The 22177-nt window shown below is 45.5% G+C and overlaps 2 protein-coding genes across 2 annotated transcripts; both read left to right on the plus strand.

Annotated features, from left to right (window-relative positions):
- Window positions 1–3139: 3139 nt before the first annotated feature.
- nppcl (natriuretic peptide C-like) lies at window positions 3140–5636 on the plus strand. The gene is made up of 3 exons (XM_031786173.1): window positions 3140–3533; window positions 4379–4565; window positions 4797–5636. Exons 2-3 carry the CDS (start codon window positions 4467–4469, stop codon window positions 5091–5093), a joined length of 396 nt encoding a protein of 131 aa, XP_031642033.1. The 5' UTR covers window positions 3140–3533; window positions 4379–4466; the 3' UTR covers window positions 5094–5636.
- Window positions 5637–11516: 5880 nt separating this feature from the next.
- Window positions 11517–15963, plus strand: gapdh (glyceraldehyde-3-phosphate dehydrogenase). The gene is made up of 11 exons (XM_031786132.1): window positions 11517–11604; window positions 12283–12328; window positions 13048–13150; window positions 13433–13539; window positions 13756–13846; window positions 14036–14151; window positions 14269–14350; window positions 14572–14723; window positions 15055–15133; window positions 15381–15562; window positions 15654–15963. Exons 2-11 carry the CDS (start codon window positions 12306–12308, stop codon window positions 15721–15723), a joined length of 1005 nt encoding a protein of 334 aa, XP_031641992.1. The 5' UTR covers window positions 11517–11604; window positions 12283–12305; the 3' UTR covers window positions 15724–15963.
- The last annotated feature ends 6214 nt before the right edge of the window (window positions 15964–22177 follow it).

The raw sequence follows: 22177 nt of genomic DNA on the forward strand, positions 1-22177 counted from the left end.
GTCTCGACTCTGAATCAGAGCATTAAAAATAGAATTAAGACAATCTCTTCAGTTTTTGTTGGAAAGGGTTAACACTAAAAATCCTGATTGGATATTTTTTTCTTTGCTGGTCTCTGGGGAGATAAATCTAACTAGCCAAATCTGCCATTGACTAGGCCATCAGAAGCTAGGTAAAGGCATCTGCCATTCAACTGTTAGGGCAACATTTTGGAGTAACAGTGGAATCAACCAATCACATTTTGACTTAATGAGTGGGACTGTTTTTACAAAAACGTATAGAAACTTCTGCCTCCTTGAAGTCCAACAGGTCACTGCGCGATAGCGAGCAGTAGTTTTCCCACTCTAGCTTTTGTTGTCAGCTAGTTTGCAGCTGATTCAGCAGGTGTTATCAAAGAGGATGTTGCTCATTTATTAGCGTCTCCCTTTTCAATAATACATTTCAAATGTCCATCTGGTGAGTGGAACTTTTTTATTGAAGCGCTTGCTTGTTAGCCATCTCTTTGAAAATAATGTGTGTGAAACACTTGCATTTAAAGCGGAACTGACAGCATTTTAGCAACATGAAATCTTCTTAATCTGTTCATATATACTGCCCCAGGAAGAATGTGACACTTGTAAACATAATTCTGACAAGTGACCACTTCGATATGGTCATTTTAATAAATTCTATAGCAATATAGTGTGAAAGCGGCCTGGGCAATTAATAGTCACTGCAGTAAATAAAACCAAATAACTTGTCCCGATCCGGAGGCAACACAGACCAGTGCACTAATAGTCAATCAGAGCTACAGTATACAAACGAGCCATTTGCCACATGGGCCTGCCCTCATTCACTTTGAACTATACTGTGTTTTCAGGCAGTTGCAACAGCGACTTTAGATCATTAGAACACATTCACCAAAACCCACAAAATACCCTTGGAATGGATTTCTGCAAATATATACACCACGGGAGTCCTCTTACATTTGGGAACTTTACAGTCCTATTGATCAAACAGCCATGAAAAAAAAGGTAGTCTCTCTCTGTTATACACACAACAATATCAACTAATGCTAGCCATAGCAAGATGAGCTAAAATCTAACAAAGGAACATTAAACAAACTTGCAAATTGCACTGATACATGACAGGGAATTGTAGCCTCATCCTTCTGCAGCTTGCCTACCAATGCATGCTTGTCCCAACCAAGCACCCAACTAACTGGCTAAAGTTGGCTAGACACAAATGAGAGAACACCTCACTGACTAGTTTACCTGTTATCTAGAGCGTTCGTGACTAACTATTACTTTGTTTACTGGCACCGGTCATATTCAGGCATTTGTAAATTCAGTTCTGCACTCTGGCACACTCAGACGAGAGTACTCTGAAATCAGAGTAGATAGCCAGAGTGAATTTGCGAACGCAAGAGATATGCTAACTGTATAAATTCTTGCTAGCTAACAAAATGACACCTGCATCTCTAGCTGTGTAAAGTGTGATATAAAAGTAACATATTTATTTGATATTAATAGTTGGGAATTAATGCTTAATATATAGGATATTTCTGTCCTGTTAGTGTCTGTGTTTTTATGGTCTCCACTCTAGTTCCCTGCAGCAAATCTGGAGGCCAGAGATGGCTTGAGTTGACAAAATTGAAACGTCTTTCCTACCGGTTACTAATGTCATTCTTCTGTGAGCTGCTCCACGTAAAAAAAACAGTTGAGAGCTGCCTGCAGATGTTATTCTTCTTAAACTAGGCTGTGAGTGCGGCGCGCATGTGAATATATTTTTATTTTAGTTAAGACCTAATTCTTATTCATGATGACGGCCTACCGGGGAACAGTGGGTTAACTGCCTTCTTCAGGGGCAGAACTTTTACCCTGTCAGCTCGGGGACTCGGTTACTGGCCCAACACTAGGCTACCTGCCGCCCCACGTTCTTCGCGTTCTGCATGATTTATCTGGGTCATTGATAAATCGTATACGTCCACTACACTACTTTGATACGCATCAATAGGGATTAATAAGTGAGTATATGCTATGCCCACTGAAAACAAACTGGATATACGGTTTATACGTGTCCGAGACCGAGACAGGACTGAGACTCAACATGTACTACAACACAGCTGTAGGGTGTAGCCAAATAATATCTGCTGGTAGTCTCTTATGACAGACAACACCAGCATGTATGAGAGATTTGGTCCTGGGTGCTGAGATTAATCTGCAATGCCTGCTGGTGTTATGGCAGAGAGGCTGCAGGGGGCTGAGAGCAGATGGTACTGACAGATTGTAGCTCACTGTATGAGGGAGAGAAGGCACCACACACACAGGGTAGAGCGAGGCTATAAACACACAGGGTAGAGCGAGGCTATAAACACACAGGGTAGAGCGAGGCTATAAACACACAGGGTAGAGCGAGGCTATAAACACACAGGGTAGAGCGAGGCTATAAACACACAGGGTAGAGCGAGGCTATAAACACACAGGGTAGAGCGAGGCTATAAACACACAGGGTAGAGCGAGGCTATAAACACACAGGGTAGAGCGAGGCTATAAACACACAGGGTAGAGCGAGGCTATAAACACACAGGGTAGAGCGAGGCTATAAACACGCAGGGTAGAGCGAGGCTATAAACACGCAGGGTAGAGCGAGGCTATAAACACGCAGGGTAGAGCGAGGCTATAAACACGCAGGGTAGAGCGAGGCTATAAACACGCAGGGTAGAGCGAGGCTATAAACACGCAGGGTAGAGCGAGGCTATAAACACGCAGGGTAGAGCGAGGCTATAAACACGCAGGGTAGAGCGAGGCTATAAACACGCAGGGTAGAGCGAGGCTATAAACACGCAGGGTAGAGCGAGGCTATAAACACACAGGGTAGAGCGAGGCTATAAACACACAGGGGGGAGTGAGGCTATAAACACACAGGGTGGAAAGTGAGGCTTTGCAATGATACAGCAGAGATGCTATGACACAAATACAGTGCAGGGATATACACACCTACTGATGGGGTGGTGGGGTTACCAGACCGATGGAGGACGACCTCCACTGTAGGTCCAGTTACAAAAATTGGTCCTCCCCAGCCACTGTACCCGTTGGGCGCTCTTGTCATGTTTCTGTTTGCCCTTTGACCCTGGCGGGTGTCCTCCCGTGACATCATTGTGTTCCGAGCAGGGGAGATGTGTGGCCACCGGCAACCTCTAGTCACCTTGGTAATGACAAACACTCCTACTGCCATGACATCATCCCAGTGATGAAGTAGGGGAGGGGAGATGGAGGGGGCCGGAGGGAGGATATTTGCCAGTATAAACCCACCGCATCATCCCAGCTGATACACTAACATTAAACCACAGCCAAGCGAACACAAGAGGCAAACTCATCCCTTCAATAACATCAGTGAGAGAGAGGGAAGAGGAGAAGAGGAGGGGCAAAGCGTGAGATAGTGATGCTTTCAGCAGGTGCCAAACAGTGAGAGGTAGCTGATAGAGAGAGATGCAGCCAGCCTGTGAGAGCACACAGTGACCCACAGCATCGGAGACAAGAGAAGAAGACAAAGTGTGAGTTATTTCATGCATTCTTTATTTGTTCCTTTAGCGAAAGGGTGAGAGGTTATGCACCTGTACTTTCAGGTTGATTAGGTACATAGGAAGATGGAATTTGTACCAAAAAGTAGGTATTGCTGCATATTTCATCATATACAATGAATGTTTTTATTTGATTTAGTACGTTGTCATGTAATGATTATTATTTTTGAGTAAATACTTAAATGCATCCATGTCTATTTGATCATGAAGAACCAGGAAGTATAATGTACTGATTTGTTATAGAGGAATCAGGGGCTCATTTGTAGATCAGATTTTTTACAAGTTATTAAATGAAAAATCACTACTCATCCCACAGACATGTCACAATTTCTACCTCGTCTCAGCTTTTCATACAGCAGTATATTGTGTGTACAAGGCAATTTCTACCTCGTCTCAGCTTTTCATACAGCAGTATATTGTGTGTACAAGGCAATTTCTACCTCGTCTCAGCTTTTCATACAGCAGTATATTGTGTGTACAAGGCAATTTCTACCTCGTCTCAGCTTTTCATACAGCAGTATATTGTGTGTACAAGGCAATTTCTACCTCGTCTCAGCTTTTCATACAGCAGTATACTGTGTGTACAAGGCAATTTCTCTCATTTATTTGATTATTAACATCAGAGTATTAAAAGCCATCATAAAGCATGATCATGGATTTACCTTTATGGTCAGTAGAGTTGTGGTGGTCATTGCTCTGTGTGATGTGTAGTCATAAACATGTTTCTGTATGGTTTTAGAGATGTATTATAGTTGTATCAATAGTCACTGTATTATCTATATTGGTATATTAATATTAATTCCTCTCTGTTTTTACAGAATCCTGTTGTCATTGCAGTGTCAGTGTAGTCGTGTCCAGACAGTCTCCTGCATTACTGTTCCTGCCCTCCCTCTACTCACTGCTGCCATGCTGTACCCAGCTCTGCTCTGTGCTGCTCTGCTCCTGATAGCACCCCTGGGGCACACAGAAGGGCGCACCCTGCACCCCTCACCTGATGCCATCCAGGTAAGGAGGGTGAAGGGAGAGGGGTAATGGGAGGAGAATAGGAAAAGAGGGGATGGGGATAGAGAAAGAGGGGGAGTGGAAAGTTAGGGGGGGGAGAGTGGGACAGAGGGGAGTAGAGGGTATATTTGGATCATCAATGACTTTTTTACTGAGCTCTCGTGACTTTTCTGCGTAGTAATAGTAACATGTTCATTGCATAATAATAACAGCATATTTGTTGTTCCTGCCTAGTTTGTTGAGCAGTTTCTGGATCGCTACAACGACCTGACCCTGGATGACCTGGAGAACCTGGTGAGCAGCCAACCAGAGGAGCCCTCCTCGGCTTTCACTTCCGGGGTCAAAGTCGCTGAGTACCCCAAATGGGCTGACATACCAGCACAGGGTGACAGCACCTGGCTCCGCCTCCTGAAGGGGACCCTGGCCAATCAGAAAAGAGCTGTGACGGACCGGTCGAGGAGGGGGTGGAACCGAGGATGCTTCGGACTCAAACTGGACCGGATCGGGTCAATGAGTGGACTGGGCTGCTAGTGGAGAGAGAGGAAGAGACTGACGCCCCTCAGGGGATATGAGGACGAACACACAGTAGGCTGCTACACAGCACACAGTCATTTACACACATGTGGTGAATACAAGGATGTTAATGTGAGTACAAAGGAGGTCTACATGTAGCGTAGCTGTAGTGTACATACTGTATTGCTAATGTGGTTCCATCGAGCTTAAAGAAAGTTACTCTGTATGTCTCCTGGCTGTTGAAGGGGTTAGCTGTACTTATATTGTACATCTATTCATTTGAATCTTGAAAGTATCAGGGTTATGTTTACATCAAGATGTTATTCTATTTTAAGTCTCTGAGTGTTGTTTTGACAGTAAATCTGCACTTTATTTAAAACTAGGTATTTAAAAGTTGTCTTTCTTGACTAATATTGTCCTTGTTAATCCTGCAGGAATAGTTGTGTTATGGCATGTTTAATGGAAATAAATATTTGAAAAAATATAATAATATAATTAAAGTCAAATGTTTCTTCTCTCTGCTATTGATTTGACATTTGGCATGAATAAATGTACACTGAACCACGTTGTATTGAGTGTTCTATTAAAGTCCTGACATCTTCCAGTGGCAGATTCATCCTCAAATCCTCGACTCCATGTGTTCATTTCACATTGGCATGCGTCATCTACATATTCATGCATTTCCATTCAATTTGAAGGTTCAATTTCTCACAGCAGATATTTATACCTCTGTTTCCATGGTTGTTTTTATTAAATCTGCCACAGGCAGCTGAGTGAGAGAGAGATGGTACATGTCTTCCTCAGAGCTAAATGAAATGCCTGCATTAAATGGTGGGGTTGTGTGGGAGGACCAATTAGGGCTTGGAGCTACGCTAATCAAGCTACCAATGATGCTTCCAAACTGAATTTACTATGTTGTTAGTATCTCACTTATAGAAGGGAGTTAACTATTGTCTATATGACAAGTACTTCCCAAACAGAACATCATCTTCTCTCTTTAAATACAGTTCTGGGTTGGGGAAAGAGGGCATTTCACCATGGTGAATACTGAGTCTCTAGAGCAGGGGTACTCAACTCTGACCCTACGAGGTCTGGAGCCGGCTGTTTTTCTGTTCTACCTGGTAATTAATTGCACACACCTGGTGTCCCAGCTCTAAACAAGTCCCTGATTAGAGGGGAACAATGAAAACATGCAGTGGAAGTGACTTCGAGGTCCAGAGTTGAGATTGGGGGCTCTAGAGAGTCAGTAGTGTGTTCCTCACAGAAGAGGTTAACTCAGGTTAAAAGACTGGATGCAGTCCCTAAAGTAAACCACAAGAGGTCAGTCTGAATTAGTCTGTCATGTTGCAAGGTCCAAACCGATGTGCATTCCAGACTTCAGACTTAGTGCTGGACTCTGTTAATGGACATTATGAGACTGGTGCTAATTCAGCAGCATATGAACCCAGGTGTACACGTTTCTGATGCATGTTTTACCAGAGGTCAAATATAAAGATATTTCAGATAACTCAAGTTAGTCGGAGCATGAACAGTGCTGGCCACACCAGGGTTGTAGGATTGCTCTATTAAAGCAGTAAAAGTTTAATATTTGGTCTCATATTCATAGCACCAATGGCTACATCAAGCTTGTGACTCTACAAATTTGTTGGATGCATTTTCAGTTTGTTTTGGTTGAGTTTCAGATTATTTTGTGCCCAATAGAAATTAATGATAAATAATGTATTGTGTCATTTTGGAGTCACTTTTATTAAAAATAAGAATATAATATGTTTCTAAACACTTCTACATTAATGTGGATGCTACCATGATTACGGATAATCCTGAATGAATTGTGAATAAAGATGAGTGAGAATGTTAGACACACAATTATCTTGTTACTACTTTAATACACATAAGTGAATTTGTCCCAATACCTTTGCTCCCCTAAAAATGGGGGGACTATGTACAAAAAGTGCTGTAATTTCTGAACGGTTCACCTGATATGGATGAAATACACTCAAATTAAATCTGACTGTCTGCACTTTAACCTCATGGTCATTGTTTGATTTCAAAATCCAAACTTTTAGAGTATAGAGCCAAAAGAAGAAAAAATGCTTTACTGTCCCAATAATTACGGAGAGCACTGTATATATGACACATAGCCTACAGCAGTAGTCTTCCTTTACTCTCAGCCTCGCACCATCTGGTCTAGGGTCTTCTAGGTCTAGATTTAGGGCCAGACCATGGCTCCTCTTTAGTATTCTAAACTACTTTTGGCTTCTTCTGATTTTCTCAAAAGCACTTGAGATGTTTAGTTATCAGACACAAATGAAACATTTTCTTACAGAAATCTGTAGGCATACATGAAAACCCTCAATTAAGGGAGAAGTTGGCCATTATATGAGCCTACCATGGACTACAGTTTGACCTATGATGACTGTGTGATCATGTGGTGTGATATTAAGCAGGGTCAAGTACAGTACACAGTATCACCAGTGTATATCATCCACCGAGGAGTAGACGGGTCTGATTCTATTTATAGAACGACCTTTACTTCACCTCTCTGACCTTAAGCTGTGCAGCGGTGTCCAAGAGCAGTGTGTGTTCACATGGGGTCGTGGTAGTTCAACTATGCCTAGGTCATTGGCTCGTCACCACCCTAAATCACAACACCTGTGACAAAAATATTAGTGCTGGGTGGCATGACTGCTATTGTGCTGTTGAACATGTTGTTCATGTGTCATGTGTCATGGCATGTCGCGCTGTGTTGGAGAACATGTTGCGCTAGTTCTGTGTTATTTCCTTCGCTGTGATATTTAGGTACAAGTTGTTGTGTGTTTTGCTTGTAGAGGCATATGGGCCAAAGCCCTAAGGGTTCAAACTCTACTAATTGGTTGTTTTATATTCCTATAGAGAGCAGAAAGAGAAGATCCCTGACACCCCTCCCTGGTTCCAACAAGTCTTTATTGACCTAGAAATGATTGAAAACCAATTTACATTTTGCAATATAGTAATTACTTGGGTGTTTACATTTGTACTATTTCACACATGTACAAGTGTGTTTCATACACGTGTGAATTCGATTTTTGGGGGGATTTCTGTGGACAACCCTCAGAGAGTGTGTTCACGGCCAGGGATCAGCCATTATTAGGGTTAAGTGCCTTGCTCAAGGCCACATCTACTGATTTTTCACCTACAGTAGTCGGTTTGAGGATTCAAACCATTGACCTTTGAAACCAGCGACCACATAGGCAGTAATGGGATCCAGCATGTTTTATTAACCATAGACGTGTCCTTTCATAACACATGCTCATTGCTTTAAAAAAAGAAGGTAATCATACATGGACAAACGTCACTGAATGTGTTTCAGGGAAAAAAGGATTTGACCCCAGAATTGACCCCTGAGGGACACCATAGTGAATAGGTGCTGGGGATGATACTGAACCACATATGTTCACTGAGAAATATTTTTTACATAAATATGACCTGAACCAATCGAGGGCAATGCCGGGGATTCCCATCCACTTCTACAGCCGCGTGACAAGAATATTATGATCAATAGTATCAAACACGGCACTGAGATCCAAAAGAACTAGGGTAGAGCATTTGCCAGGATCGGCAGCCAACAGAAAGTCATTACTGACTTTTAAATAGTTTCCGTGCTGTGAAGTGAGCGGAAGCCAGACTGTTTTATTAACCATAGACGTGTCCTTTCATAACACATGCTCATTGCTTTAAAAAAAGAAGGTAATCATACATGGACAAACGTCACTGAATGTGTTTCAGGGAAAAAAGGATTTGACCCCAGAATTGACCCCTGAGGGACACCATAGTGAATAGGTGCTGGGGATGATACTGAACCACATATGTTCACTGAGAAATATTTTTTACATAAATATGACCTGAACCAATCGAGGGCAATGCCGGGGATTCCCATCCACTTCTACAGCCGCGTGACAAGAATATTATGATCAATAGTATCAAACACGGCACTGAGATCCAAAAGAACTAGGGTAGAGCATTTGCCAGGATCGGCAGCCAACAGAAAGTCATTACTGACTTTTAAATAGTTTCCGTGCTGTGAAGTGAGCGGAAGCCAGACTGGAATTTTTCAGATAAGTTGTTCATACTCAAATAAGCTTGAAAAGCTTCACTTTTTCAAAAAATCTTGGAGAAAAAGTTTAGAGGTAAGTCTATAATTACTCATTGAGGAGGGGTCTATATTGGGCTCTTTAAGGGGAGGTTGGACCAGATCCGTTTTAAAATAGCCTGAAAAGGAGCCAGAAGTCTGGGAGCTACTTACAATAGGCAGGATGTAAGGGCCAACCCAACAGTAGGCGTGATCTAGTAGGGATCATGTAGAAGAGGAGGGAGGAGGTCTTCATGTGACCTACAGTATCAAGGAGGGACTCAAAGGATATTTGCTCAAAGGAGAAAAAGGAAGCAGTAGACAGTCTCAGAGTAGTTGCCTCAAGTGGCTCCTGGCCAGCTATGCTGGTATGGAATCAGCTACTGTCAATCTGGGATCTAATATTTTCTAAAGTTGGGGGAGTTCTCAGAGATCAGGGTAGAGAAGTAGTTCGCTCTTGCATCTTTAACCCGCAACAGTATCATTTCTCATCAGCTCCTTCATTATCTCATAGAATACTTGAGCCTTCCATTTACGTTCAGCCTTTCCAAGTTCACTTTTGAAAGCAGATGTGTGGTCATTTAATCGTGGTGAGACGCTGGCCGGCACTTTATTTCTGGATTTATCTGGTGCCACTGAGTCTAAAGTAGCCTCACATATATCATTGAAGCTTTCCAGAAAATCATCGTTGTGACGACAAATAACAGGAGTAGTATAGGATCAGAAGGCATTGGTAGAGGAACTTACTAGGAGTTGTGGAGATAATGATGTGAAAGCGAGTGGCGACAAACACATTTTTAGGAGGAGTAGAAGGAAGCATTTTTAAAACAACACTGAGATTGTCAGAGACACACATCAATAGTTTCCAAGTAATCAATATTCAGACCATAGGACAGCACCTGATCAACAGTATGGCCTTGAATGTGTGTCGGCCCTGTGGCATGTAGCACAAAGTTAAAGGCTCCTAACGGGTTCAAAACTCCCTAGCTAGTGCATATATTATCTCCAAGAATAACCCTGTCATATAACCAAAGACAGAGGTCAGGGAATTCTGCAATGAACCAACTACTAGGTTTAGGTTTAGGTTTAGGAGGGTGGTACACTGGAATATACAAGGTGGGCTGTTTCATGTTCAAGCAAAAGATAAGGCATTAAAATTAGGGAAAGTTGCCACATGACACAGGGCTACATATATACTTGTCCCTACCACGGCCAGACAGACTGGAATTCTGTACATAAGAGGAGGCTGGAGGGTCGTTTCATTTAGAGAACTAAAATCCTTGTGTTTTCTTGTTCCAAATGTTCCTTTGAGACACCAAGTGAATAAAACCAGATCCACGGACCCAGTCTTGTGTTATAACCAGACTTGCCATTCGGTCACTCTGACATAGATAGAACTCAATTCCTTAGACACACAGTCACTTGAGTAGACAGACAAAAACACACAAGTTACTTCTGTGAGAACTGTGTCTTGGCTTCAGGCATGAGAATGTGCAAAATGTGGTGTGTTCAGACTCTATAGACTGACCTGACCAGGACATGGCCATAGGTCCACACAGCCCTCCTCACACCCCAGGCAGGAGAAGGAGAGGAGAGAAGGAGAGGAGAGAGGTTGAAAGTGAAGGGTCATGGTCTTTGGACTGTAAATGTCACACTGTGGAGGAAAGGGATTTGATCCCCGGTTGCTCTCGCTGTCTGGCTCTCCCTATCTAGTGAGAAGGTCACACACAAAATCAATGCTACTTTAGTTTAAATACCAGGCAATATTCAGACCGACACTATTCACTATCACCCACTCAATATTCAGGCCGACACTATTCACTATCACCCACGAAATCAATGCTACTTTAGTTTAAATACCAGGCAATATTCAGGCCGACACTATTCACTATCACCCACGAAATCAATGCTACTTTAGTTTAAATACCAGGCAATATTCAGGCCGACACTATTCACTATCACACACGAAATCAATGCTACTTTAGTTTAAATACCAGGCAATATTCAGGCCGACCCTATTCACTATCACACACGAAATCAATGCTACTTTAGTTTAAATACCAGGCAATATTCAGGCCGACACTATTCACTATCACCCACGAAATCAATGCTACTTTAGTTTAAATACCAGGCAAGGGGATGAACACAGCAAGACTCATTTGAATAATTAAGTATTTCAACTAATGTTTTCATACTATAGCTAATGCAGCTTTATTGTTAGGCTACATAAACTACATTTCTAATAGGCTGACTCGTCACAACTTCCTTATGACCTTGACATTCTGAAAGGGGCGGGGTTTAGAGCCCGTAGCACACAAAGGGGCGTGTCCATACAGGGTGGAAATAAATAGGTAGCCCAGCTATGACAGTCCCCACTCACACCCGAAAGTCGTAAGACAGGATTGAGGCATCTCACAAACGGTAAATGACCAACCAACGGCTACATTAGGATATCTAACTCAATTCATGGCTGGGGTTAATATGGGCCTAGATAGCAAGAAGATTAGGTAGATTGTCAGCTTTTGGCTTGACAACCTTGCAATTGTTTGTTTTATTCTAAGACTTGCTGCATGCGTGGCCAATTATTTAATGTCATAGTTGATGAGATGCAGCTCGAACTACTTGATGTTTTATAGTGTTTTGTTTTAGAAAAGCCTATTCGAACCTCTTTGTTAAAGTGACTTCAATCTGCCATGATTGAACTCTGAATCCCTGACGCAAAGTTTAGACTTTCAAAGTTCATAACTGTTGCTTACAACATGTTGCAATTTGCTTAAATAGACTATTACACATTTACTCCAGTTTAAAACGTTTTGCTGTTCTTTAAATGTGTCTTGGTCTATTGGCCTAGTGTACTTCTTTGCATAAACTTACTATGAGTTGCAGTCATTTGTGTAGATACTGTTATCTATTCAAGGGAACCTATGACATACTATTATTCTCTTATGCTATATTCTCTATGCCTCTGCTTACCTTAAAGCTGGAACTCTGTTGCAAAGTTCTACGCCATAAAGTATGGAAATCCCCAGAAACTAATGGATGGTCAATATTTGTTTTAATAGTTAATGTCTCCTTCTACCTCCTTCTCTCCCCCCACAGAGGACTAGACCAACTCAGGCAAAATGGTGAAAGTAGGTGTCAATGGGTAAGATACATTTTCATTTAACCCCTTAACTAACACAACACACTTGTTCTCTGATGTTTTCACTAGTAGACAAGTGGTCACCTTTATGCTTAGTTGAATAGAACAGTTTTATTGTCCAGTCTACAGTTGTAAATGTGTCTTTGGCCTCACTACTCAAATCTGTGGTCTGCATTTCCCTCTCCTCTCCTCCTCCACCTCTGAGGACAGTGTATCAGAGCCTGTCTGACCTTCATTGTCTAGTTAAAAAGTAACTACTAATCAAACAGGCCTCTCACTTGATGGTGGAGGATTACCACATGAGGGGCAGACAGGACTTTACACCAGAGTAAAGCCTCAGTCCTGTTTACTCTGCTGGCTACGATACACACCTCCCTGAACCCTGTCATCTTTCTCTGGAAATACAGTATTTTGAGGTTCCCACATGTTCATTTGAGGTTTCTCTGAAAGCTCTTTATATCCAGTATCTTGCTTCAGGTGCTACATAAGTCAGATGTTAGTTCAGTTGTATACATGACATTTCTATTTGCGACCTTTGAAACGTGGCTTCCTACTAAGTAAGGCACCAGCTGTTACATTAGAATACAGGAGAGACAGATGGGGGGGGGACTACCACAACTTCATTTGTTTTTCAATGGCGAGAGGTTTATGAAATTCCATAGTATTGTTGAGGACTGGGTGTGACTTGTCACATTAATGGAATGAATCGTCTTGTCCCCCAGATTCGGCCGTATCGGGCGTCTGGTGACCCGTGCTGCATTCCACTCCAAGAAGGGAGTTGAGATTGTTGCCATCAACGACCCTTTCATCGACCTGGACTACATGGTGAGTAGCCCACAATGGACCAGGGACTTCTAGCCCACTGAATCAGTAGAAAAACATATTGATCCCTGACATGTATAAAGTAAGGTTTTAAGACTTAGTGAAATATTTTGCATATATATACATTTGTTCTTCAGCCTAACTTAAGTGGTTTCAATAACTTTAAGACCTTTTAATGTTCCTGTCACCCTGACACCCTCAATGAACAAACCAAGGCCCTGTCATAACTTAGGATCTATTAACAATAGGCCAAGAGACTCACCACCTCTCCTTCTCCCTCTTCAGGTCTACATGTTCAAGTATGACTCCACCCACGGACGTTTCCACGGTGAGGTTAAGGCTGAGGGTGGCAAGCTGGTCATCGATGGACACAAAATCACTGTGTTCCACGAGTGAGTTAATTAATTTAATAAATAATTCACATTTGTTTTCCACATCTAAAGAAATTCATACAAATCAGGTCAGCATCTGTAGAATATGCAGGAGAGACCTGAAGTCCCTTGTGGCCTTATGGAATGGCGCCCCCTTGTGGAATATATATAACAATATAAATGGTGCTCTGCTTCCTCATAACATAACCCTGAACCTCTTCTCTCTCTCGTTCTCAGGAGAGACCCAGCTAACATCAAGTGGGGAGATGCTGGTGCCACCTATGTAGTTGAGTCAACAGGTGTTTTCACCACCATTGAGAAGGCCTCTGTAAGTAGACACAGCATCCAGAACTGTATGATATGAGAATATCATTAGAACAGAAATGACTCCTTTATAACATGACTTTACCCATCAGGCTTAACCTGCATGTGGTGCATTATGTTGAATACATGCAACAATATTTAACCAGGCTACAAAACATGTAGTACTGAACTCTAACATCTCTCTCTCCTCCAGACCCATCTGAAGGGCGGTGCCAAGAGGGTTGTCATCTCTGCTCCCAGCGCTGATGCACCCATGTTCGTCATGGGCGTCAACCACGAGAAGTACGAGAACTCCCTCAAGGTTGTCAGGTGAGACCCTCTTCCCTCTGACTCAACACACACTCCCTCCACTTAACAGATACTACCTGCAACACCTGGCTATTCTGTTGCGGTTCAGACTATAATTTAGCACGTCTCTCTCCACAGCAATGCTTCATGCACAACCAACTGCCTGGCTCCCCTGGCCAAGGTCATCCACGATAACTACCACATCATTGAGGGTCTGATGGTACGGATTAAAACGCAACACCTGGGAACAATCACCTAGAGGGCTTACTCTGACATAATGACAGGTTTCACACCGACACAAGACGCTAACAGTACAAGGGATGGACTGTTTTTAAGATCACAAACACACCATCTCTGTTTTTCTTATCCAGCCGTCCCCCACTACCGCCTCTGTACCTCAATGTGGATCACTCCTCTCTCTTCCCTTCCCATCTCTCTCAGAGCACCGTTCACGCCGTCACCGCCACCCAGAAGACTGTTGATGGTCCTTCTGGAAAGCTGTGGAGGGATGGACGTGGTGCCAGCCAGAACATCATCCCTGCCTCCACCGGAGCAGCCAAGGCTGTCGGCAAGGTCATCCCCGAGCTGAACGGGTCAGTACCACAACTAATAACAACCAGTAAAACAAGAGATGATTATAATACGTGTATCACAAGTTCACAACCTCTAACTGATCACCAGTAAACACTATTACAATACAGCTGTACATTCACTTGTAACACAACCTCTAACTAGACACCAGTAAAACACTAGTATAATAACTAATCAGTTACACATAACACTAGTCAGCCATTACTACAGTTCAGTCAACAGTAAAATGTATAGCAATGAAACAGACATTTGTCTAAGAACCAGTCGTTATGTCTATATCAAACTGTAGAGGAGTAAGTTTAAATTTGACCTTATGCTGCTGTCACCTCACAGCAAGATCACTGGCATGGCCTTCCGTGTCCCCACCCCCAACGTCTCAGTGGTGGACCTGACCGTCCGTCTTGAGAAGCCTGTGAGTAGCCCCTCCCCCTGCCTTACCAAACTGCCAATACACATCATGTCTGAGTGTCTATGGTGTACCTTGCCTGCCGATACAAGCAAAAAGATAACTGTCCTAGGACCAGTTAGACAGTGACCACCTAGTTAAATAAAGATCGCAGTAAAGCACATTGTTGGGAAGACAATACATTAGTTGGCGTTGTAAATTTAGCAACAATGGAACAATAAGACAACCCACCTCTTGTTTCCTTGAACCACAGGCCAGCTACGACGCCATCAAGAAGGTTGTCAAGGCTGCTGCCGATGGACCCATGAAGGGAATTCTCGGCTACACGGAGCAACAGGTTGTCTCTTCAGACTTCAACGGCGACACCCACTCCTCCATCTTTGATGCCGGCGCTGGCATTGCTCTGAACGACCACTTCGTCAAGCTGGTCACATGGTACGCATTCATCCTCTGCAAATACACTGGTATCCACATACACATTCTTGTTGAGTGAAGAAACCTGACCGTGTCTCTCCTCTCTCCCCAGGTATGACAACGAGTTCGGCTACAGCAACCGTGTCATTGACCTGATGGCTCACATGGCCACCAAGGAGTAAAGCAACCAACCAAACGCTACCGAACTACGTCATGTGACCACATATTTCCCATTCGATTGGACTATCGCCCTTGCCTGAGAAAGTTACCCACATAAAAAATACCAATCACAACTATATATTTTATTTTTATATTGTGAAGACCCTGTTCTGGTCTTGTGAAAGGTGAGATGGAATCTGGGTGTGACGATTTTCTGTTGAACTTGCTTCATTCAGAAGCGGAATAAAAGTCCTCTGTGTAAATATGGCTTCCTCTGTTTTAATTTAGTGTTAATGGGGAAGGACAAACCCACAAATAATTCAGTTATTTCTACCACACTAAGAAACCTGAATTAATAGATCACTCATACACTATACAACTCAAATAGTAAACCAACTCAATTATTCCTGACCCTGGATGCATAGGAGTAGTTTAGGTACAGTATCAATACAATGAGGTTGGTCTGTAAACTACATCTCTATCTGGCTGCTCTTACACTCTGCTTGCATATCTGAGCCGTTTACTCGTAAGAATCCATGCATTTGACAGATCGTAACTATGATTTCAAACACAACCCAGACACTTTTTATAACCTTGTCACTTCCTTCCTCTGCCAGTTTATTGGATGTGTACACAGATTTGCAGTGAAAATGCTTATTTCTAGCTTCAACTGTGTAATACAATACACACAGAATCCTACAAATACATTTTGCCCAATCACTTTCCAAACGATCAGCTTTAAATTATTTTACTAGGCAAGTCGTAAGAACGAATTCTTATTTACAATGACTGCCTACACCAGCCAAACCCAGACACCGCTGGTCCAATTGTGTGCTGCCCTATGGGACTCCCAATCACGGCTGGTTGTGCTACAGCCTGGATTTGAACCAGGGTGTCTGTAGTGATGCCTCAAGCACTAAGATGCAGTGCCTTCTCCCCCTTCCTCCTCGGTTCAGCTCAATACCTGCTCCAGGTGTTAAGACAAGGGTGTTCTGGCATGACTAACTAGAGTTGACAATGGCCGACCAGTATGATTATGCAATTGGCCTTCATAACATATTCCCAATCGATGGTATTGACAAGGGAATCAAAACAGAGGTAATCCAACTACTGGGCTTTACTTTTCTGACTCGCTCGGAGACCAACCTGACTAGGGTTTTCACAGCATGGTGGTCCTATGGGGGCTGCGGGAGGCGTAATGAACAGTGATTATTGTAGACTTGACAGTGTGTAACCGGTGCTTTAGGTGGACTTGTGATACCTATAGAGAACGTAGGGAGGTATTCACGCTTTCACTTTACTCTACTATAGTGGTGCTTACAGTGGACAGAAGGGCTTAGAACACTGTGTCCATCACACTAATTGATAACCATAAGTATCGTAAGTCAGATCAAACATTCAACTCAAAGTTTTTCAAATTGACCACTTAAGTATAAGTAATGAATTAGTGTCTGTTAGCTGTAATGAGTGAAAATGATCCATCACATTAGGTTCTTTACTTTAGTGACGGTAACACACAGCAGGACTTCCAGGAGAGAAGAGAAAATGTTGATGGCTGAACACCTACTGCCACACTAAGGCATCCTCTGGTCGTAAAGATGAGCCTCTAAACATACACAGTTTAATATAACCTTTCAAGTCAGACTTGTGGGTGCGTTAGGTGTATGTGTGCGCTCCTTCAGGGTCAGGTCAGACTTGTGGGTGCGTTAGGTGTATGTGTGCGCTCCTTCAGGGTCAGGTCAGACTTGTGGGTGCGTTAGGTGTATGTGTGCGCTCCTTCAGGGTCAGGTCAAGTCAGACTTGTGGGTGCGTTAGGTGTATGTGTGCGCTCCCTCAGGGTCAGGTCAAGTCAGACTTGTGGGTGCGTTAGGTGTATGTGTGCGCTCCCTCAGGGTCAGGTCAAGTCAGACTTGTGGGTGCGTTAGGTGTATGTGTGCGCTCCCTCAGGGTCAGGTCAAGTCAGACTTGTGGGTGCGTTAGGTGTATGTGTGCGCTCCCTCAGGGTCAGGTCAAGTCAGACTTGTGGGTGCGTTAGGTGTATGTGTGCGCTCCCTCAGGGTCAGGTCAAGTCAGACTTGTGTGTGCAGGTTGACTTTAAGCCCCAAAGAGCAGGATTGAAGATCGGGTTAATGTAGTTGTTCAGTTTGCAGCCAGTAGGCTATGTTATGTCAACATCCCAGTGTCTAATATCTCTCTCACGTCATGCTCTGACATGGCAGTCAGTTAGAGAAGGATTATTCTCCTGTAGTCAGATCATCATCCATCCATAATCTTATTGAAGAGAAGACGTGTGTCTCCTGGGTGTTGTTGCTCTCATTGTTGGACACACATACAAATTATGAGTCAGTTACACGTGTGCTGAATTCAATTTAAACAATGGATACAGAGAGAGAGAGAGAGAGAGAGAGAGAGAGAGAGAGAGAACATGGAAGAGAGAGAAAGAGATTGACGAGAGTGAGAGAGAGAGAGAGAACATGGAAGAAAGAGAGAGAGAAAGAGGTCAGAGAGCATGGAAGAGAGAGAAATAAATTGATGAGAGGGAGAGGGAGAGAGAGAGAGAGAACATGGAAGAAAGAGAGAGAGAAAGAGGTCAGAGAGCATGGAAGAGAGAGAAAGAAATTGATGAGAGTGAGAGAAGGAGAGAGAGAGAGAGAACATGGAAGAAAGAGAGAGAGAAAGAGGTCAGAGAGCATGGAAGAGAGAGAAAGAGATTGTTGAGAGAGAGAGAGAGGGAGGTCAAAAAGGCTCAGATCCTTCCATTTATTTTCCCTCTGTGTGCCTTTTCGGACCACGCACTCACTGATCATTTCTCTGCCAGATTGTCGACAGCAAGTTGATTTACTATTCTCAGAAATAGAGCACAAAAATTGACAGAGGCTTAAGATTTAAAAAGAGCTTAACTCACAACACAGACGTACTGAACAAAAGAGTGAGATAGGAAGTAAAAAAAGAGAGGTAGAGAGGGGGCAGGTTGACAGATGAAGAGGAAGGTGAGTAAGGATGCTCCTCTTGGTGTGTTTGTGTCACCTGTTTGATTTCTCATTAGTGTGTGTGTGTGTGTGTGTGTGTGTGTGATCTAATTTCAGCTTTAAACTAAACAGTGAGTTTGATTCTGTGATAATAGTGTTGTGTGTTTCAATTGGCTGTCTCTCTTTTCTCTTCCTGCCTTTCCAATTCTCCACTTTTCCCCTGATTGTGCACTTCTTACTTTTACACATTTCTGGTTGTAATACACTGGCTCACACCCTGTCTGCTCTCCTCTCCCCTACCCTCTCTGCTCTCCTCTCCCCTACCCTCTCTGCTCTCCTCTCCCCTACACTCTCTGCTCTCCTCTCCCCTACACTCTCTGCTCTCCTCTCCCCCTACCCTCTCTGCTCTCCTCTCCCCTACCCTCTCTGCTCTCCTCTCCCCTACCCTACCCTCTCTGCTCTCCTCTCCGCTACACTCTCTGCTCTCCTCTCCCCTACACTCTTTGCTCTCCTCTCCCCTACACTCTCTGCTCTCCTCTCCCCTACCCTCTCTGCTCTCCTCTCCCCTACACTCTCTGCTCTCCTCTCCCCTACCCTCTCTGCTCTCCTCTCCCCTACACTCTCTGCTCTCCTCTCCCTACCCTCTCTGCTCTCCTCTCCCCTACCCTCTCTGCTCTCCCCTACACTCTCTGCTCTCCTCTCCCCTACTCTCTCTGCTCTCCTCTCCCCTACCCTCTCTGCTCTCCTCTCCCCTACCCTCTCTGCTCTCCTCTCCCCTACCCTCTCTGCTCTCCTCTCCCCTACCATCTCTGCTCTCCTCTCCCCTACCCTCTCTGCTCTCCTCTCCCCTACCCTCTCCGCTCTCCTCTCCCCTACTCTCTCTGCTCTCCTCTCCCCTACCCTTTCTGCTCTCCTCTACCCTTTCCCCTCTCCTCTCCCCTACCCTCTCTGCTCTCCCCTACCCTCTCTGCTCTCCCCTACCCTCTCTGCTCTCCTCTACCCTCTCTGCTCTCCTCTACCCTTTCCCCTCTCCTCTCCCCTACCCTCTCTGCTCTCCCCTACCCTCTCTGCTCTCCTCTAACCCTTTCCCCTCTCCCCTACCCTCTCTGCTCTCCTCTACCCTCTCTGCTCTCCCCCTACCCTCTTTGCTCTCCCCTACCCTCTCTGCTCTCCTCTACCCTCTCTGCTCTCCCCTACCCTCTCTGCTCTCCCCTACCCTCTTTGATCTCCCCTACCCTCTCTGCTCTCCTCTGCCCTCTCTGCTCTCCTCTACCCTTTCCCCTCTCCTCTCCTCTCCCCTACCCTCTCTGCTCTGCTCTCCTCTACCCTTTCCCTCTCCTCTCCTCTCCCCTACCCTCTCTGCTCTCCCTACCCTCTCTGCTCTCCCTCTAACCCTTTCCGCTCTCCTCTTCCCCTACACTCTCTGCTATCCTCTACCCTCTCTGCTCTCCTCTACCCTTCCCCCTCTCCTCTCCCCTACCCACTCTGCTCTCCTCTACACTTTCCCCTCTCCTCCCCCTACCCTCTCTCACTCTCCTCTAACCTGTCTCTTCTCCTCTCCCCTACCCTCTCTGCCTCTCCTCTACCCTGTCTCCTCTCCCTCTACCCTCTCTGCTCTCCTCTACCCCCTGTCTGCTCTCCTCTACCCTGTCTGCTCTCCTCTACCCTGTCTCCTCTCCTCTCCCTACCCTCTCTGCTCTCCTCTACCCTGTCTCCTCCTTCCTTTCCCCTACCCCGTCTCCTCTCCTCTACCTCCTCTGCTCTGCTCTCCTCTACCCTCTCCTCTCTCCTCTCCCCTTTCCCCTCTCCTCTCCTCTACCCTCTCTGCTCTCCTCTACCATTTCCCCTCTACTCTCCCTACCTCTCTGCCTCCTCTCCCTCTCCTCTCCTCTCCCCTCTCTCCTCTCCCCCTACCCTCTCTGCTCTCCTCTACCCTTCCCCTCTCCTCTCCTCTCTCCCCCTACCCTCGCTCGCTGCTCTCTCCTCCCCTACACTCTCTGCTCTCCTCTCCCCTACCCTCTCTGCTCTCCTCTCCACCTACACTCTCTGCTCTCCTCTCCCCTACCCTCTCTGCTCTCCTCTCCCCTACCCTCTCTGCTGCTCTCTCTTCGCTCCCCTCCACCCTCTCTGCTCTCCTCTCCCCTACCCTCCTGCTCTCCTCTCCTTCCCCTACCCCCCGCTCTGCTCTCCTCTCTCCTCTCCCTACCCCGCTCTGCTCTCTCTCCCCTACCCGCTCTGCTCTCCTCCCCCTACCCTCTGCTCTCCTCTCCCCTACTCTCTCTGCTCTCCTCCCCCCTACCCTTCTGCTCTCCTCTATACCCTTCCCCTCTCCTCTCCCCTACCCTCTCTGCTCTCCCCTACCCTCTCTGCTCTCCTCTACCCTTTCCCCTCTCCTCTCCCCTACCCTCTCTGCTCTCCTCTACCCCNCCCTACCCCGCTCTGCTCTCCTCTCCCCTACCCGCTCTGCTCTCCTCTCCCCTACCCGCTCTGCTCTCCTCTCCCCTACTCTCTCTGCTCTCCTCCCCCCTACCCTTTCTGCTCTCCTCTACCCTTTCCCCTCTCCTCTCCCCTACCCTCTCTGCTCTCCCCTACCCTCTCTGCTCTCCTCTACCCTTTCCCCTCTCCTCTCCCCTACCCTCTCTGCTCTCCTCTACCCTTTCCCCTCTCCCCTACCCTCTCTGCTCTCCTCTACCCTCTCTGCTCTCCCCTACCCTCTTTGCTCTCCCCTACCCTCTCTGCTCTCCTCTACCCTCTCTGCTCTCCCCTACCCTCTCTGCTCTCCCCTACCCTCTTTGATCTCCCCTACCCTCTCTGCTCTCCTCTACCCTCTCTGCTCTCCTCTACCCTTTCCCCTCTCCTCTCCTCTCCCCTACCCTCTCTGCTCTCCTCTACCCTTTCCCCTCTCCTCTCCTCTCCCCTACCCTCTCTGCTCTGCTCTCCTCTCCCCTACCCTCTCTGCTCTCCTCTAACCTTTCCCCTCTCTGCTCTCCCCTACCCTCTCTGCCTCCCCTACCCTCTCTGCTCTCCTCTACCCTTTCCGCTCTCCTCTCCCCTACACTCTCTGCTCTCCTCTACCCTCTCTGCTCTCCTCTACCCTTCCCCTCTCCTCTCCCCTATTCTCTCTGCTCTCCCTACCCTCTCTGCTCTCCTCTACACTTTCCCTCTCCTCCCCCTACCCTCTCTGCTCTCCTCTACCCTGTCTCCTCTCCTCTACCCTCTCTGCTCTCCTCTACCCTGTCTGCTCTCCTCTACCCTGTCTCCTCTCCTCTCCCCTACCCTCTCTGCTCTCCTCTAACCTGTCTCCTCTCCTTTCCCCCTACCTCGTCTCCTCTCTCTACCCTCTCTGCTCTGCTCTCCTCTACCCTCTCCTCTCTCCTCTCCCCTTTCCCCTCTCCTCTCCTCTACCCTCTCTGCTCTCCTCTACCATTTCCCCTCTAATCTCCCCTACCCTCTCTGCTCTCCTCTACCCTTTCCCCTCTCCTCTACCCTCTCTGCTCTGCTCTCCTCT

This window comes from Oncorhynchus kisutch, linkage group LG2, assembly GCF_002021735.2.
Source record: "Oncorhynchus kisutch isolate 150728-3 linkage group LG2, Okis_V2, whole genome shotgun sequence".
Taxonomy (NCBI): Eukaryota; Metazoa; Chordata; class Actinopteri; order Salmoniformes; family Salmonidae; genus Oncorhynchus; species Oncorhynchus kisutch.

Coding starts and splice junctions, on each gene's coding strand:
- gapdh (XM_031786132.1), top strand. CDS start 12,306: ATGGTGAAAGTAGGTGTCAATGG. Junction 15,134..15,380: donor CCGTCCGTCTTGAGAAGCCT/GTGAGTAGCCCC, acceptor CTTGAACCACAG/GCCAGCTACGACGCCATCAA. Junction 15,563..15,653: donor TTCGTCAAGCTGGTCACATG/GTACGCATTCAT, acceptor CTCTCTCCCCAG/GTATGACAACGAGTTCGGCT.
- nppcl (XM_031786173.1), top strand. CDS start 4,467: ATGCTGTACCCAGCTCTGCTCTGTGCTGCTCTGCTCCTGATAGCACCC. Junction 4,566..4,796: donor CCTCACCTGATGCCATCCAG/GTAAGGAGGGTG, acceptor GTTCCTGCCTAG/TTTGTTGAGCAGTTTCTGGA.